Below are 15,888 nucleotides of genomic sequence, written 5' to 3' on the forward strand. Positions count from 1 at the left end.
ATCTAAAGTTGTATGAGAAAGTGTCTCAAGAAAGGAAGCAAGCAAGTTTGAGCTTCGATGAATGGCAACCGCGACTTTCTGTGGTAAATTTTGACAGTTGTCCCGCCCTTCAATTTTCTAGAAGAGGGAATGCTCACTCTTCATTTTGTGTTGATGTGATATGAAAGAGTTTACATTCAAGCATCTTTTTAAAACAACCTGCTCATTCTTGGAAAAGTTTCCTTCAAACTGGAGCTTGTATTAATCCCAACAGAGGATGGATTGTAGTCGACGTTACGCTAAATCCGTTTAAATTTGAGGTCGAAAGGTGTATAGACTTTCCAAGGCATGGATTTAAGTGTCTAAGTATGTCAGTGACAAGTGAGAATATCTATTTCCTATTAATTCTGGGGCGGTTCTAAATTTTGATGTTCTCGATATTATATATGGCAAACATCGTTGTGTTGCGCGCGCTCGCAAGCGTTGGAGTTACACGCTCAACAAGTGATGTCGGCAAATCACGAATACCCCTTTTTCGGATTAGCATCGTAATTTGATATCTTCCATTACTTTCACTTCTTCAACCTCCAAGAAATCTTTTCCAATCAGTCCATTGTACGAAAATTTTAGGATAAGAGAATATTCTTTCTTTATGTCCTCGCCTTATTCCGGTAAGGATGTCTTTATCTCTCCTGGGTTGCCTTTTCATTCAGCATCCAAAAACGTCAAACAGATTTTGGGCAAGGGAAAGAGAGTTCTTTATCACTCATTAGGAGAACATAATATAATATTCAATATACACGGCCACCAGAACGTTGATGGCGGATTCGAGAAATTCCATCGCATTTAAAAAGAAGTAGTAATATTTTTCGAAATACACAAGTCTGGTCTCGTACCTACACTTCTCAATTTCAACACGATGAATGAAGAACAGCTCGCCCGCGTCCTTAGACGCGATCCCAACATCAACGTCCCCCGACCTCAATATCGAAGACCCGAACGAACCCAACCTCTCAGATGGGCTCGAAGCACTCCCCACACCTTGAAGCAAAGAATATTACCACTCTACAGGACGATCCGTACAACCGAGCCCCTAAAATGGATCCCAGATGAACATTTAAAGACCGCATGGCCATTCCTTCCTAATCGACCCCCCGTATATCCCGAGCTTCCCGTGAAGAAACACGGTCGTGAAGAACTCGAGATTGAAGAAGCAAGGAAGAGGCAAAAGGCGGAGAGACGTAGAGCCAAAGCAGAGGCAGCAATCGCGAAATTAACTGCTCCTCCAGCACTCAAGCCCGATATCTTTCCTCTATCTCCACAAGCTGCTCGCGCGCCCAGACCGAAAGATCCATCGACGGAAGAGATACGCAAAAAATGGCCGGGCCCTGGAGACTTTGAATTTAATTGGAAGGATAATCCACACAAGGATCACAGTATGGCGGTAAGAGACAGTATTCCGAATGACATGTACGAGCCTCCAATTGTCAGGGCAATGCCCAATCGAAAGCCTTTGAACAATTCTACGATAAAACTACCATTCGTGGAAGATGCCACCGTCTTTTATCCGAGTAAAATACCTGGGAGTGGAGATTGCTTTTTTGGTGCAGGTAAGTTTATGATACATTATTGTTACAGGGTATTGATCGGGTCTCTTGCTAACAATCTCAGTTTCCATGGCTTTGTATGGAACAACCATGTATTGGCACTATACAAAGTACTGTCACTTGTGGTTCTTTCGTTACGTGCTCACACATCCTGCGCATCCGCGACATAGCTTTTATTGGCATATAAATTCTATTGGGGACGCTAATGGCCAGATGAATACGTGGCACCGATTGAGTACTCCACATGTAAGCCAGTGCTCGTACTGACCAATATGTTGATGCGGCGACTAATCATAAATCTCACCAGGCCTGGCAATTAAGCGCGCTCTTCAATGTCACAGCCGATATCTACAACCTCTTTGTAGTACTATACGAGGCACCCCAAGCGATCGATCTATTTGGCCAATACAACGCGACGCACGTGTTCTTCCACCTCATCAATAGGAATCATTATGAAAGTTTGATCCCCAAAGATAATGAGGTCCTATTTCCATTTCCAGATGGCATTAAGATCAATCCCAGGCCTGGAAGAGCAAAGATACGGCCTCCCAGCGGACACGGCAAAAACATTGTGCCGCCACCTATTGCACTGCCAATCATTCCACGCCCATCATTGATGGATATGACTCGGGTTCTTGGAATCAATACGAAAGGTGGAGCTCTAGATATGGATGTAGTCAGAACCGGGCTCAAGAGAGAGAGAGCGTTAGCAAGAAAGCTGAATGATCCTGGAGAGATCAAGTGGTGGTTGGCAGCCGAGGCCAAGGAAAGGAAAGCAGAAGAAGATGAATGGCTTGCCATCATAGGAAAAGTGCCATCTTCAAATCAGGGCAAATTGCCGACGAACGAGGAATTGGCAGCAAATCTCTCCAAAACATTGGGAAAGGGGAAGAAGCCGGGGCCAGGAGAGGTTCAAAAGGAACCTGAGGGCGATAAGTTTACACCGGGAGGAACGAAAAAGAAAAAATTCACCGGTTTCGGTCTTGATAGCGATGACAGTACTGATGACGAAACAGAAAACCCGACAGGTGGTTAGTCGCCGAAAGGGAAGAACAAACTCCCGTAAATCCGGATAAGAAGCCTTCTCTCAAGACGCCCCACGGTAAGGGAGCAGGGGAAAAACCACCTAGATGGTAAGAGATAATATCTTGGATGCGAGGGGTACGGAATCCACGGATATTTTTTTTTTTTTAAATAGTATTGGTTGATGGATTGTGCTTTGGCAAAGAGATGCTGGAGTTAGTATATATGGGTTTTGTGGAGTATGTTGATTGTCTTGTAGAAACTTTATTTTTTATAGTATAGTATCCAGATTTCAATATTGCTCATATCTATGTTGTTCTCGAGTCACTAGATGAGGGGGTATAGCCATCTAGTTATTTGAAACGTGAAATTTGGAAACTGTCCATAAGTGATAAGATAACAAACGTGATATGTAGATCTGGAAGAGCTTTAATGGAAAATTCGACGAAGAATCGACGAAGAATCGAAAACTATCTATCGTAATTCTAAGCGTTGTTCACGTCTGATTAGTCCTATACACTTGTTAGGTTGCGGGGATGAAGTATCGATTTCATCATTAAGTTTAGTGCATTTCGAACAAATAACATTGAGATTCGAAAATGAAACAAATCGCAATCCTGGAAATCGTTTTTACATTCGTATTCGTCACAAAATCTCCCAGTACAATTTCTGCATGGTCACATGTACTAGACTTTCTATACACAAGCCCCTTTCCCTCTACCTTCGCAACATACAGCATAAACACTGACCAATACCACCCCCTAAAGCTCTCACTCTCTGTATTCTTTATCCTAACACCATCAAATCCGGACTTGGACTCTTCTTTGTTCAACACCCATTGCTCAAGCACCATCCCCCAAGCAACAAAGACCGCTTTATCCCAAGAAACCGACCATAGATCAAGCATTCGACAACAAGCAAGCGCAATGATTAATTCCCATCCCAACTTCGCATTTCCCCCGTTCATCCACAAACGTCCCCAAAAATGGCCGCAGAATACGAACCCCACCACACATTCGACAGCCGAGATATGTTCCAGCGCCCCCCCACCGGCGCCGACATAAGCGACTACATCCCCCTCCAAGTCGGCCGCGAAGACCCCGAAAAACTCACACCCTTCAACGTGATCCGATGGCTCTGCGTATTCTTCGACCAGCAAGTTCCTCCACTCCCTGTCATACCCCTGAAGGATATCGAGGAAATTCCTGATCAGCAACTCCAGGAAACCATGGATGAGTATCGAATCTTCACCCCGACAGTGAGGGGCGTGAAATTAAACCCCTTTACCGAGATTGGGATCAAGGGCTTTCCGTTGATTGAGGATACGGTATTTAATGTCGTGCGCAGCTATCCGGCCGATGAACAGTATAGGGGTCCGCATAGTTTGATTTGGCTGGTGTCAAATTCGTATTGGAGAGCGGGTAATTATATAATCTATTTAACTCCTCTCTCCTTTCCCTCAGGAAAACAAAAGAAAACAAGCAAGAAGGCTAACACAACTCTAGTGGCCTGGGCCATCTTCGGCAACTGGGAACTCTGGCCGCACGTAAAAGCCCAACACCGCCTCGTATTCCAACAAGTACTCTCCACCCCCAACCACCCCCGACATACGCTCTACCGGGGCCTGAACGAGAAGTTCAAAGGCCACAACAACCTCAACATCAAAGATCGTCTCGGAATTCCCTACTGCGCCATCCGACACGACGACATCCAGCAGGTCACCGCCGACATCTACGGTATCTTCCTCGTCATATTCACATTTCGACCCGAGGGCCAAGGGGTGAATTTTCTTGGCTATCAAAGCGAGCTATCGGAACGCCACTATGCGCCCACCCTCCGCGGCGAGTTCAACCGCCCGCATGTACTCATCCGGCTTTCCATCAGCACCGTGCCCGAAAAGTTCGAAGATCATCCCGACGCGAAGCTGCTGCCCCTCTGGGAGATATACGAGCCGCTCATGCTCAACATGCCGAATTTTCGGCACGCGGATTTCAAATACACACTTCCGACGGTTAAGAATACACGAAAATCATTACCTCATGAAGCGACTTTGCGGCCCGTGGATTTCAACGGGGTGAAACATCCGTGGAGAGCAGTGAATGTTCCATGGGAAAAAACGCATTTGGCTCAACAAACAGGGATTCCAAATCCGCTTACACAGGTGTCGAATTGGCCCGGCGCGATTCCGATAAAACCAATGTCCCTGACGGTTGCGATGGGATGTATACTTTTGGAAAAGGGAGATCCGAAGGACCCAAAGTCTTGGGCTTATCCGGTAGATACTATCAAGTGGATAAGGCCAGACAAGAAATTGCCAGAGGAAAAGGTAGAAAGTGCAGTGTTGGGATCGTCTGCAGAAGCGGAAGCAACTATGGAATCCGTATTTCCCGTGTAATTAGCAAGGAGATCTTTGTAATATAAATGTCTGCTCTGCATTTTTAGCAGATGGAAAAAGTATCTTTACTAGTGTTGTCATATCATGACCAATCGTATAATACTATTTGGCATGATGAATAGAGTATACTCCGATTGATAATCCTCTCAAAGGAACTTGTTTAATGCCTCCTTTTAATCACAATCAAAAAATTCCGTACACACGTCTATAACTAATTCCCGACAATGTTATGGACACCGCATAACTGAAATCTCACTTTATCTAAAACAAATCTCCACAAGAAATAATTTGTATAATTCAAGGCGTTCATAATGATTGACATAACTATTCACGCAGGAAAAAGCAGTTGGCGGATATGATCTGACAGTGTAAAATGATCAGATATTCATTTCACAACCTTTATCTTCACTTGTCCTTTAATATCATACAAGAGCAATACACCTTTAATTGATCAACACAGAGATCCACTTGGAGTATACATATACTTGTGACCAAATAATCTATGAGGGGCATTGGCAAATTAAAATACTTGGATGAATTAATGAGACTGTTAGAAACCAAACCCGATAAACTCAGAATTCAAATAGTATACACATATTCCGCATCATTCACACACTCTCCATTCTTATCAAGTACTCAAAATATCTCACTCACAGAGTCCTCCAAGCCATTCCTTCCTAGCATCTCAGTAGACCTACACGTAACAGCACTTGCGTAAATTTATATCTGCAGTGGGGCTAAGAAAAATATAAGAGGGGATTGCCCGCACATGCAACTGCAGGCTACAGCCCCATGGGATCTGACTGTACATATCCAAGTGTGCTGAAACCTACAGCGGTCTCAATATGATAGGATACACGAGATTTAGGAGGAGATGAAACGAGTCGGGGGTAACTGGAAAAGGAAAAGAAGGAAAGCTTGGGAACGAAGTAGAGAGCACTTACAACGTATACTCATACTCGATTTTACATTATTGAAGTTTCACTCGAAACGTTACATGGTAGCACACAAGAAAGAAAGGGGGAAATATTGAAAAGAAAAAAGTTTGGGGAGGGGGGGGGGGGGGGGGGGGGGGTTCGTTTTTCAGGAGGGTTTTTTCGTTTCGTTTTGTTTTTGGGTTTCTGAAATGAATAGAAATGAAAAATCCTAGAAAATCCTAGAAAATCCTAGAAAATCCTAGAAAATCCTAGAAAATCCTAGGGCATCCTAAAACAAATGAAATGATGAAATCTAAGTATTCTCATGTTGCATTACAAATGAAAGATGGAAGATGTTACCATTGTGTTCTTGTATGTTCATATACTGATATCGCGAGCAGGACTGACATCTCATACGAGCTTAGGCGTCGCTTCTTATGGAAAGTTTCCTGGGAGCAAAATGACCTTCAGGGACATCTTCATTTTCTCCCTCTTTCCGTAGCTTTCCAAACTTTTTTTTGAATGAGTCCAGCCAGTGAGCGGATTTCATGTGATTTCTTAGATTCTGCGCGAGGCCTTTGAAGTCATGTCCACATAGCTTACAAACAGCTTTCGGATGAGATTTGATCTCATGGATGCGTACACTATGAGCTCTCATACTCGAGAGATGGAGGAATTCCAAAGTACTTGCTTTGATTTTACAACCAGAATAATAACATGGAAAGGCTCCATGGTAACTGTTTTTATGCGCGTTGTAAGTCTTCACACTTTGGTTTGATCTCTTTTTGTATCTGCTCGGTGTGTTTGATGAGGTCACTTTTCTGGAAGAAGTGCTCGCCACAATGCCATTGCATTTCTGTAAAAGAATTTCCTTGTTCCATGTCGGCAACAGAGACAGGCTCGAAAACTGAACAATCCCTTGTCAGGAATTATGATTTAGCACGAAAATGTTCATTGGCTAAGCTTTACTTTCTGCATAAAAATCAAGACGATTGTACATTTCAGTATGTATAACGTACAAGATGAGATCTTATGCTGCTTCATACCCCACGTTCAACTAGTAAAAGCTCGAGCAAACATTTGCAATGTTCGTCGTCATCTCCATCAATGTAAAACACATCACGTGATGGTTACTGCATTTTCGGGAACACAACCCCAGATTGAGGAAACGAATCGAACTGCTTTCGTCCGATCTGTAGATCAAACATTGTGAGACATCGAGGGTTCATCCCACCTATTGAGAGGATTTCTCTTTCCATGACTCCGTGGATGAGTGCAATTGGACGCATGACACATGACGAGGTTGAATACTAGATATCCATATTAACAATCATGCCAGGGATTTCAAAAGAGAAGCAAGTGATGCTAAAAAGAAGAATGAGTGCAGCAGATGCAAGAATAGCAAATCAGTCTCGTGAATTCATCTCAACCTGAGATGGTTTGATAAATGAGCGCGAAAACTTCCGACACATCATACGTTTGAGCAACCACACGCTTTGTGCAATGTGGTCTCAAGTTGGACGACCCCTCATTACGACAATATTGTTTGATCTGAGGAAGGAAGAGATGATATGGAAGGATTGGACGATGGAGTTTGGAACCAAGCACGGAAAGTTTTAGAGATGCGCAAAAGGGCTGTTTCGAGCATTCGGAGAAATGAAAGCAATACATGGCGCAGCATGGATTGGAAGGACAAGAAAAATAACATTATTCGCCAATTTCAAGCTTCATTTTGAGAGTTGTAAGAGTTGTAAGAGTTGTAAGAATAGCATTCTCTTGATCCTCAATAAGAATAGTTTCTCCAGAATGGAGCGATTAGTGAGTATCAAACATATTCCTTTTATTCAGGAAGAGGATTTTTGAGTAATTGGTGAGGTGTGAGTTGGATTGAGATCTCCACTCGACCGCTCTTCAGCCAATAATGACTCTTTGGGATAAAGTCGAAAGGATCTTCAAGGCTGCAGCAGTGCATTCGGGGAGAGTTGGTACCTTGAGTATGGTAACGTTTAACCACTCCAGATTGATGGCATCTTATCTCATCTCATCTCGTTTCATCTCATCTCATAAATATAGATTTAGGAAGAGGCTGAGATGAAGATTGAAAGATAGCAACTGGAGAATGATATGAATTGGTAGCATGGAGGAATTTGGAGGGAAATGCTATTATTTGAATATCGGAAATTTTCTCTTGCTGCGGTGCAAAGGAATCATTTGAATTAGATGCAAGAGACCGACGGGAAGGAGCATTTTTGGCTTATACACGTGCAGAAGTGAGGTAAGTAGGTAGTAGTAGTAGATCTAATTGTACGCAGGAAGATGATAGAAAGAATACATTACAACCCTACCAACTACCGACCACCTATTACCTACTACCTAGCAGTCAAGAGTCATGAGATTTTCTTTTTTCTTCCATGAAAGATTCTTCCTGATGCCCGGCACGTGAAGAACGCGAACTGCGTGAATCGGATCCTTTCCTAAAACTCATTAGGAGTGAAGAAAGGAAAACGAACTGCTCCAATGAATGATCTTCACGTGGTTTTTACGGTCCTTTTATCGATTCTATGCAATGTGTTGTCGTGTTGTCGTGTGGTCGCCGGTGAGCCGAGTACAGGATCGTATCTAGATTCGACTAGGGTACGAGACGGTGCGGGACACGTTGAGTCGTGAGTCGGTCGGGTCAATCACGTCAATATGCACCGTGAAAATGCTTTTAATTGAATTTTCTTTCTTCATTCTAGTCAGGTACAGCCCATTCTAACTTCTAAGGCTGAAATTCTATTGGAAGTTCTCACCACAAATTAACCGTTAACCATGAATTAACCGCCAATTCAGGTTAATTCAGGTACCGGGTTTTCCCAAGGGATCCATTTAAATTTCGCTTGTTTTCCGAAGCGCCTATAAAACGAGATTTGTCTCAAAATGATCCTTACTGCTTGTATATCGAATCCTGGTCGCATCCTTGGCCGTATCCTTGTCTTTCACGCTCAAATTTAAGATTACGGCTGTTTGTGGGGATTAGCTTTAGCTTTTTGAACTCGACGAACCGGACGCTGTTACAGTAAGGATGAACTGGCTAACTAACGGAAACACGCTTTCGATCTTGTCTTGACTTTTTGCATCTGGACTCTGGACTGTGAAAGTCTTGACTCTCTCTGCTGGACTCATTACATGTGAAGGAAGTGTAACAGAAGCGAAGCTTAGCACTGCTCGATGTTTTAGAAAGTGCAAAGACTGAAGTTTGAGGCGACAAGAAGATGTAAGTCAACAGGAGCAAGACTTTCATCTTTCTTTCAGCATGCCAGGCGATGTCCTTTACAAATCACGATTCGAGAATGTTCAAAGTCAAAAAGGAAATGAAATGAAAGATGACGATTAGCCATGGAGATGAGAAGATACGGTGTAGCGGTACTCCCGTGTACATACACCGTACAAACTTAACGGGCCAACTCAAAATCCGGAGATTGTTAACGTTCAACAGAACAGACTTCATTTTATTTCATTTGTATAACTGTATGACAGAAACTTACCTCTTCCTTGTTCATATTAGATTTCCCCCCATTCTGATGATATTAGCAATAGGAGAAAAGAGTCATTTGATTAGATCGCTTAGATTAAATTTTATATTGTCAATCCAACTTTATATCTTCCATTGCGGTGTATTACCGTGGGAGATCTTATGGGTTCCCTCTTTTGGATATAACGATTGGGATCTGGATTGATGTGTTCTAGGATTATCTGTGGTACAATGGACCATTTTCCACTCATTTGTCAAGCATATCAAGCAAGTCAGGCAAGTCAAGCATGCACTTCAATTATTAGCCGGACCAAGCTTTTCTCCTTCCCCTAGTCAACCTGCGAAATCCGCCGATTCCAACGTGGGAAGAAAAAGAGGAAAAAACATACCGTTGTCAATTTACCCCCCAATCCAATCACGAACCACCTTTGGTAGGGAAAACCGGAGATCCACTTCTACTCGACCGCTCGCGCTCGCTCAGATATCTTCTTCATCTTGCGCCCCAATACTTCTTCTTCCTTCTTCTCTCTCTTCCAACAACACACACCTTCATTATCCCAATACCTGCAGCTTGCTCCAGACAACTCACAATCAGACTTCGTTGGCAAAGTCTACACTCATTCAAAGTATATTGCAAGAAAACATACTCCAGACATCTATCAGATTCACTCACCATCATTCGATACCTCCCCATTCACCAAATACAATATCCTTTCTCCCTAGCTACTGCTCAAGGTTTGAGTCTATTGACCTAAAACACTCCACTTTCGAAACAATATCAAACATTATCTACGCTTTGATCAATATCTTTCTGATATACATCTGCCGCCTCCAAGCAGCTACCCACCAACGACCACTCAAATCTATTTAACGTTGGTCTCGATCCTCCAAAACTATAACACACATTCCTCTCACACAATTACTTTCTTGTCAATAAATTCAAAAATCTATACTCAAGAACCTTTCGCCAACCACCACATTCACAATGCAGTTCCACGGTCTCACAGCATTGTTGCTTTCCCTTTTTGTCGCATGCGTATGCGCACAATCAGTTACCTCCACCACAACCTTCACATCTACATCCACCCACACTCGCACCATGACAGTATCTGAAGTCATCGCATCCGTCACCTCCACCTACTCCACCCACAACACCACTGCCATTGCACCTACCGGATCCGTTGGAACCGTCATCGCATCCACCACCTCAAGAATTGGCTCACCATCAAGCGCTCCTCTGCCAACCAACTTCTCCGGTGCAGCTTCAAATGTTCAAGCAAGCTATGGCGTAATGGGATTGTTTGTCATGGCTGTTGCAGCGTTGCTGTAAACAAACAAATGATGAGACAAAGAATGCGGGTCCATCTAGACGGCGCCGATCATGCATTTGATTGATCGTCATTCCTGCCCTATGGCATCTAGATCTTTTTCAGGAATGCGTTTCCAAAAATACCCTCTCTCTTCATCTTCTCAAGGAAAGAACCAAATAAACAAATCTTCCCACCCACGAAATCTTCGATGCGACATCTCCTCACCTCAATTATACTCTTCAGACTTCTTTTATTTTATCTTACGAACCCCCCCCTTTTACGGCTTGACGATACCTTTTTTGTTCTTTTTTGATTTATTTCTCACGCCTGAAAAAAATTCTTGCTCGCTTCTTATTGATCTTGGCTTCTTTTTTCGACGGAGCACGAATACCCCCGATTAACGATTAAAATATACCCTCACACATATCTTTGATTCGTTACCTGGAGTTCTTTTTTCGATCCATCTTCTTTCTTGGTTATTCTCTCTACCCACACCTCGAGATTCCGATACGTTCAGTCCATGCGTATGTTGCGATATTGTCACTTGTGATAACTGGAACACGCACTCGTTATTATGAATACTGGTCATATCACAATGACTATTCACACTGTCGAATACGTGTTATGGAATTGGTATAGGTGTGGATAATCAAGATTTGGTTGATTTGGATCCTTTTTGATTTTTGATTTATGGATGGGTGGCTTGATTTGCATTGGCGGTCATTGGCATGGAACAATATTTAAACCACCCTGTTTGTTGTCTACTCGCCGCTGATCGGCTTGAGAATCTTGAACGGAGATGACGGGATTGGATAGAGAATTCTTTTCTTGACGAGACGCTTTTATACCTTTAGTTGTGCATAGTTTTTGTGGTGTGGTTGGTGTTTTTTATGGTGGCGGTGGATGAATGCATAAGGCATGAGTAGTGGATGAGAAAGATAGATAGAAAAAATGAGAATTCAAATATGAAATACGTTGTTATTAATTATCTGCTTATTTTATTTTATTTTTTCTGTGAAGAACGTTGATGATTGATTTGTAGGTACGTGTTGATGTAACCGGATAAATTGCTACTCATATATACTCATCAGAAGTTTCGAGTGGAACTCTCTTTCTTTCTTCCTTTCTTTCTTCGTCTTGTATATAAGTATCTTATCTGCGCGTTCATTCCCACTCATTTCTCTAGCCTATCTACCTGTATGATACACAAATATGGAGGAACAAGACATTCGCACCTTACATCGTCGTGGTTACTATTATTATACTCCAAGAGGTGTTACATTTACATTTACATCTACATTTTTACATTTGCTCGCCATCCCATCCCGTCTCGAAATCCACACATCGACATTCTCGCACACTTCCTCACTCCCTCAGCTCCAAAACACCCAGCCCATCCATCCATCCATCCATCCATCCATCAAAAGCTCATCAAGTCAGATGGGGAAGATCCAGCGATTCAATCCGAGTGAGTATACCTATAGAAGATAAAAACCATACTTTCCAGCCGAAAATACCAGGCTATTTGTATCGCTTCTTGGATAGCTGGTTGAGTGATGATGATGATGATGATGATGATAATGATGATGAGGGGAGAGGTATTTATTTAGAAAGTACCTGACCTTTAGCTTTGGAAAGGAATAGAGAGGTAGATCTGGGCTCTGGCTGGACTACCCAACCCACCTAGCTATCAAGGTAGAATCGAGGTTGGGTGAAGAACCACGAGAGAGGGGAAATGGGTCGAGGTGAATCAATTCACTTGCGGATAATTTCCAGTTATCTCTGTACGCTTTGCATCTTGGCCCTTGGGTGAATATTTCCTCATAACTTTGAGTTCCCGCAATCGTGAGTTTTACACAAACCTACAATATCTTCTAAACCCCAATCTTATTAATCTTGCCTCTCGCTGTGCCGATTGAACCCTCCAGCTACACTTAACATGCGATTACTTGTCTGAGATCTGAGGAATGGGGAGCGCGAGGAGATGTTTTTGGTAGGTACTTTTTGGGTAGCTGTGATGTTTTGTTTTTGCCGGACTATATTTTTGTCGTCGATGATGATTGATTGATTGATGCTATCGTTCAATACATACATACATATATATATATTATCATCAGATCACTTAAAAACAGAGACATAAAATGCAAAACACATATTTATTTTCACACAACTCAGAACGCAACAGAACACAAGACTAAACAGATGATTCTCGATTGATTCTGTTCATGTGCGATTTTATACCTTCCCGTTGATTGCAATGGTGTTTTACGATCGAATTAGCAGTGTCTTAGATATCGCACCCTGAAAAAGATTCTAACGGAGAATTTTGACATGGAGCTCAGGAATATCTTTGAATTGGTGAATCATGCAGACGGCTTAATCACCATTATAGCAGTCTTCTACAAGCTCTGTTATGGAACGCACTCGAGCGCGCAGGGCATTCTCTCCTCGTGCAAAAGAATCAGGTGTTCTCTGAAAATCTGCCATTCTGTGGTATTTAAGAAGGGGCTATTGTGTATTCTAAAAACTGTAAATATTTCACCCGCACGTCTTCAGCTGGGTAAGTGGGGGGGGGGGGGGGGGGGTCTCCTTCGGTGGTGAGAGATATCAAAACCAGAAGATGGTAACTCGATATTGAATGTGAGAATTAGAGATATTACTTCTTTAATATGAGAGACGAGATCGGGGGTTGGTTTCCTCTGGAATTTTCATGTGCTGATATTTTGCTGTCATTAAAAGACAGATGATACGATTATTATCGGCAAATCCCTCATCATTGTCAATATTTCTTTTCCTTGTACGTATACTCGAGTATCTAATTCCCCGAACTCTGACGACAATTAAGCTAGATAGATAGGATATCTAAGCGATTTGAGAACTTTCTAAACTAGGACAATAATTTCATTTTTTTGCCACGGGGAGTAGAACAGAACAGGATCCTGCCACTTAGCGTCAGTGTTGGCCTCAAGATTTACGGCTGCAAGGAAGGTTGACTGGTCTCTCAAATAAGTAGGAAGTCTAACAGCGAAGAGACGTTTGAGAGGAACTTCGAGCGAGGTAAATGGCATTTTGGGATTGTATATATACTATTGGAAAAGGAGGGAAGATGATCAGAGGGGTAACAGGACAGGTCTGGTGAATTATACGCATGTATTTAATACAAATAAGTAAATTATGTTTGATCTAGTGGGTCAAGATGCACTAGTCCGCACTACTAGCAATCCAGGCCCGAGATCAAGGGTTACCTATTTAAAGACCTTCTACTTCCTTTGATATTCGTCATAAATCAAGCCCCTGGCAGCGCGAACTGTTCACAAGTTTGCGGCGAGACAAATGTTCCGATCCGAGAAGTATTTTCCTGCTGATTTGATAAAGTTTTAATCTATATCTCATTTTCACGAGCATTTTACTATTGGAGAGTCTCAAGATATCGCTAAATAAGACCCCTTTTCGTTATAAAATATCAAATTTATCATGCTCGTTGTCTATGCTCATATCCATACTTCAGATGACAACAAGAAACAACTCAAAAGTTGGGACTCAGCTAGCTGAAAATAACAACTTATTAGCTAGCGGTATTATTAGATTTTAGGGAAATTGAATACAGCATGGGAATTCACCTTGCCCGTGTGTCTCGGTATGCCAGTATTGTAGATTTGAAGGACAGAGGAAAATATTCAACGCAGGTTTTTATACTACCAGCTTTCCTTTTCCATGATGATCATTGAGAGATGAAATTTCAATGATTTAAAGAGTAAGAAAATGGGACTGAGTGAATTGGCGCGGGGTAAAAACTAAATTATAACTCTAAGGTGATGTGACCACAGCCAAATGAATCCAGAACAAATTATTCAAAGATCGTTTCCCAGCTCGAAGTAATGTAAAGCCCCAAGAACTTTGGGAAGAAGAAATCATTGGGATATCAGGATTCGCTTTATGTGTGGTCTTGTTTTCGATGCCTCAAAATGTGCGGAAATACTTTATTATAGCAGTAATTGACACAATACTAGTGAAACTTCACTGTGTCTGAATCTTCGAAGTTGTCAATCTCAAGCCTCTCCCTTTGGACTATTCTTCGAATTTTCACCAATCTTATTATCACTGCAGATAATGATGTATACAACACAAGATTGTCCTAAATGCTTGGATTTAATTACCTTGAACCAAACTGCTTGTTATTGGTCTTGGTGCAATTTCAGCAAAGCTGTCCCCACTATACGAAACTATATGACCTCCTCATCACCCATTGTTATTTCAGTATCGAGACATAAGAAGGTATGAGTACGAGCTTATATAGCACATCTACTATTCTTCATAGTATGATTTGTGTTCGCGAAGAACAGTGAGCTGGAGCGAAAGCGGGGGTTGTGGATAGCAAGTAAAACCCCAGTTCTTTTGCTCTTCGAGCACACGCCTGATAGTCTACAATAAATATGTAACTTATGTAGAAATGTCGAAGACCTCGTTTTATCTTTGTATGCCCTCGGGGAAGATATTTCGCGCTACAGTAAGTATATTCGCTTAGCATCTCCAGGTAGTTTCACGTAATCCTTGGACCTTGCGTAGAGTGATTTGCAGATGTATATTCTGCGGGGTAGAGTAAGAAAAGAATGTGTAGATGTGATAAGGTTGTGATTTAAATGTGAGCTAGTGGTAGCTTCTGTTGTAGCTTCTGTTTTAGCTCCCTACTATCTCTCACCTATTCGACGCCCCTTGGAAAGTCATCAATCATCTGTCTATGACGAAGAATACAAGCAAATGAGGTGATTTTGCCTTCAAAATTCCATTCAATCGAAAATGCAGGTCATCATGACGAGGACAGTAATCCATAGCTATATTCTGAATAGACAGAAACAATACTTTTACCACAGCTCGCTCGCACAATGCTAGATAAAAGCAACCACAATATATCAAATCTTAAAAAAAGCGTCTACCAATCAAGATATAAGAGGGGTAAAATATAACCCAACATCAGGCACGTCATATCAAGTACCGACCGATTAAATGCGAAAAGAAAAGCGCACCAAGCGCGCAAACAAGCCATTCTTTTCATTATCATGATTCATTACGCAGCGTTGCAGTAATTTTACAGGGGCTGAATTATATCTTACCAGAATAGTAATTGGATGCAATCGTGCGATGC

At 42.1% G+C, this 15,888-nt stretch overlaps 3 protein-coding genes across 4 annotated transcripts; all 3 read left to right on the forward strand.

Annotated features, from left to right (window-relative positions):
- Positions 1–799: 799 nt before the first annotated feature.
- BCIN_01g07360 (hypothetical protein) lies at positions 800–2,739 on the forward strand. Its single transcript, XM_024690679.1, has 3 exons — positions 800–1,589; positions 1,651–1,832; positions 1,894–2,739. The coding sequence occupies exons 1-3, from the start codon at positions 899–901 to the stop codon at positions 2,620–2,622; spliced, it is 1,602 nt and encodes a 533-aa protein (XP_024546448.1). The 5' UTR covers positions 800–898; the 3' UTR covers positions 2,623–2,739.
- A 489-nt stretch (positions 2,740–3,228) lies between these two features.
- Positions 3,229–5,206, forward strand: BCIN_01g07370 (hypothetical protein). 2 transcript variants are annotated; one of them, XM_024690681.1, is made up of 2 exons: positions 3,229–4,030; positions 4,115–5,206. In XM_024690681.1, the coding sequence occupies exons 1-2, from the start codon at positions 3,595–3,597 to the stop codon at positions 5,002–5,004; spliced, it is 1,326 nt and encodes a 441-aa protein (XP_024546450.1). In that variant the 5' UTR covers positions 3,229–3,594; the 3' UTR covers positions 5,005–5,206. The 2 variants fall into 2 exon arrangements, with proteins under 2 accessions (XP_024546450.1, XP_024546449.1); XM_024690680.1 differs by having other exon boundaries at positions 3,229–5,206.
- Positions 5,207–9,574: 4,368 nt separating this feature from the next.
- Positions 9,575–11,726, forward strand: BCIN_01g07380 (hypothetical protein). The gene has a single exon (XM_024690682.1). The coding sequence runs from the start codon at positions 10,421–10,423 to the stop codon at positions 10,763–10,765; it is 345 nt and encodes a 114-aa protein (XP_024546451.1). The 5' UTR covers positions 9,575–10,420; the 3' UTR covers positions 10,766–11,726.
- Positions 11,727–15,888: the final 4,162 nt, after the last annotated feature.

The sequence above is a fragment of the Botrytis cinerea genome, chromosome 1 (genome assembly GCF_000143535.2).
Source record: "Botrytis cinerea B05.10 chromosome 1, complete sequence".
NCBI lineage: Eukaryota > Fungi > Ascomycota > Leotiomycetes > Helotiales > Sclerotiniaceae > Botrytis > Botrytis cinerea.

Excerpts from the sequence above, each read along its gene's own strand:
- BCIN_01g07360 (XM_024690679.1), top strand. The coding sequence starts at position 899 with ATGAATGAAGAACAGCTCGCCCGCGTCCTTAGACGCGATCCCAACATC. Across the intron at positions 1,590-1,650 it reads AGATTGCTTTTTTGGTGCAG|TTTCCATGGCTTTGTATGGA; the intron begins GTAAGTTTATGA and ends TAACAATCTCAG. Across the intron at positions 1,833-1,893 it reads ACCGATTGAGTACTCCACAT|GCCTGGCAATTAAGCGCGCT; the intron begins GTAAGCCAGTGC and ends AAATCTCACCAG.
- BCIN_01g07370 (XM_024690680.1), top strand. The coding sequence starts at position 3,595 with ATGGCCGCAGAATACGAACCCCACCACACATTCGACAGCCGAGATATG.
- BCIN_01g07380 (XM_024690682.1), top strand. The coding sequence starts at position 10,421 with ATGCAGTTCCACGGTCTCACAGCATTGTTGCTTTCCCTTTTTGTCGCA.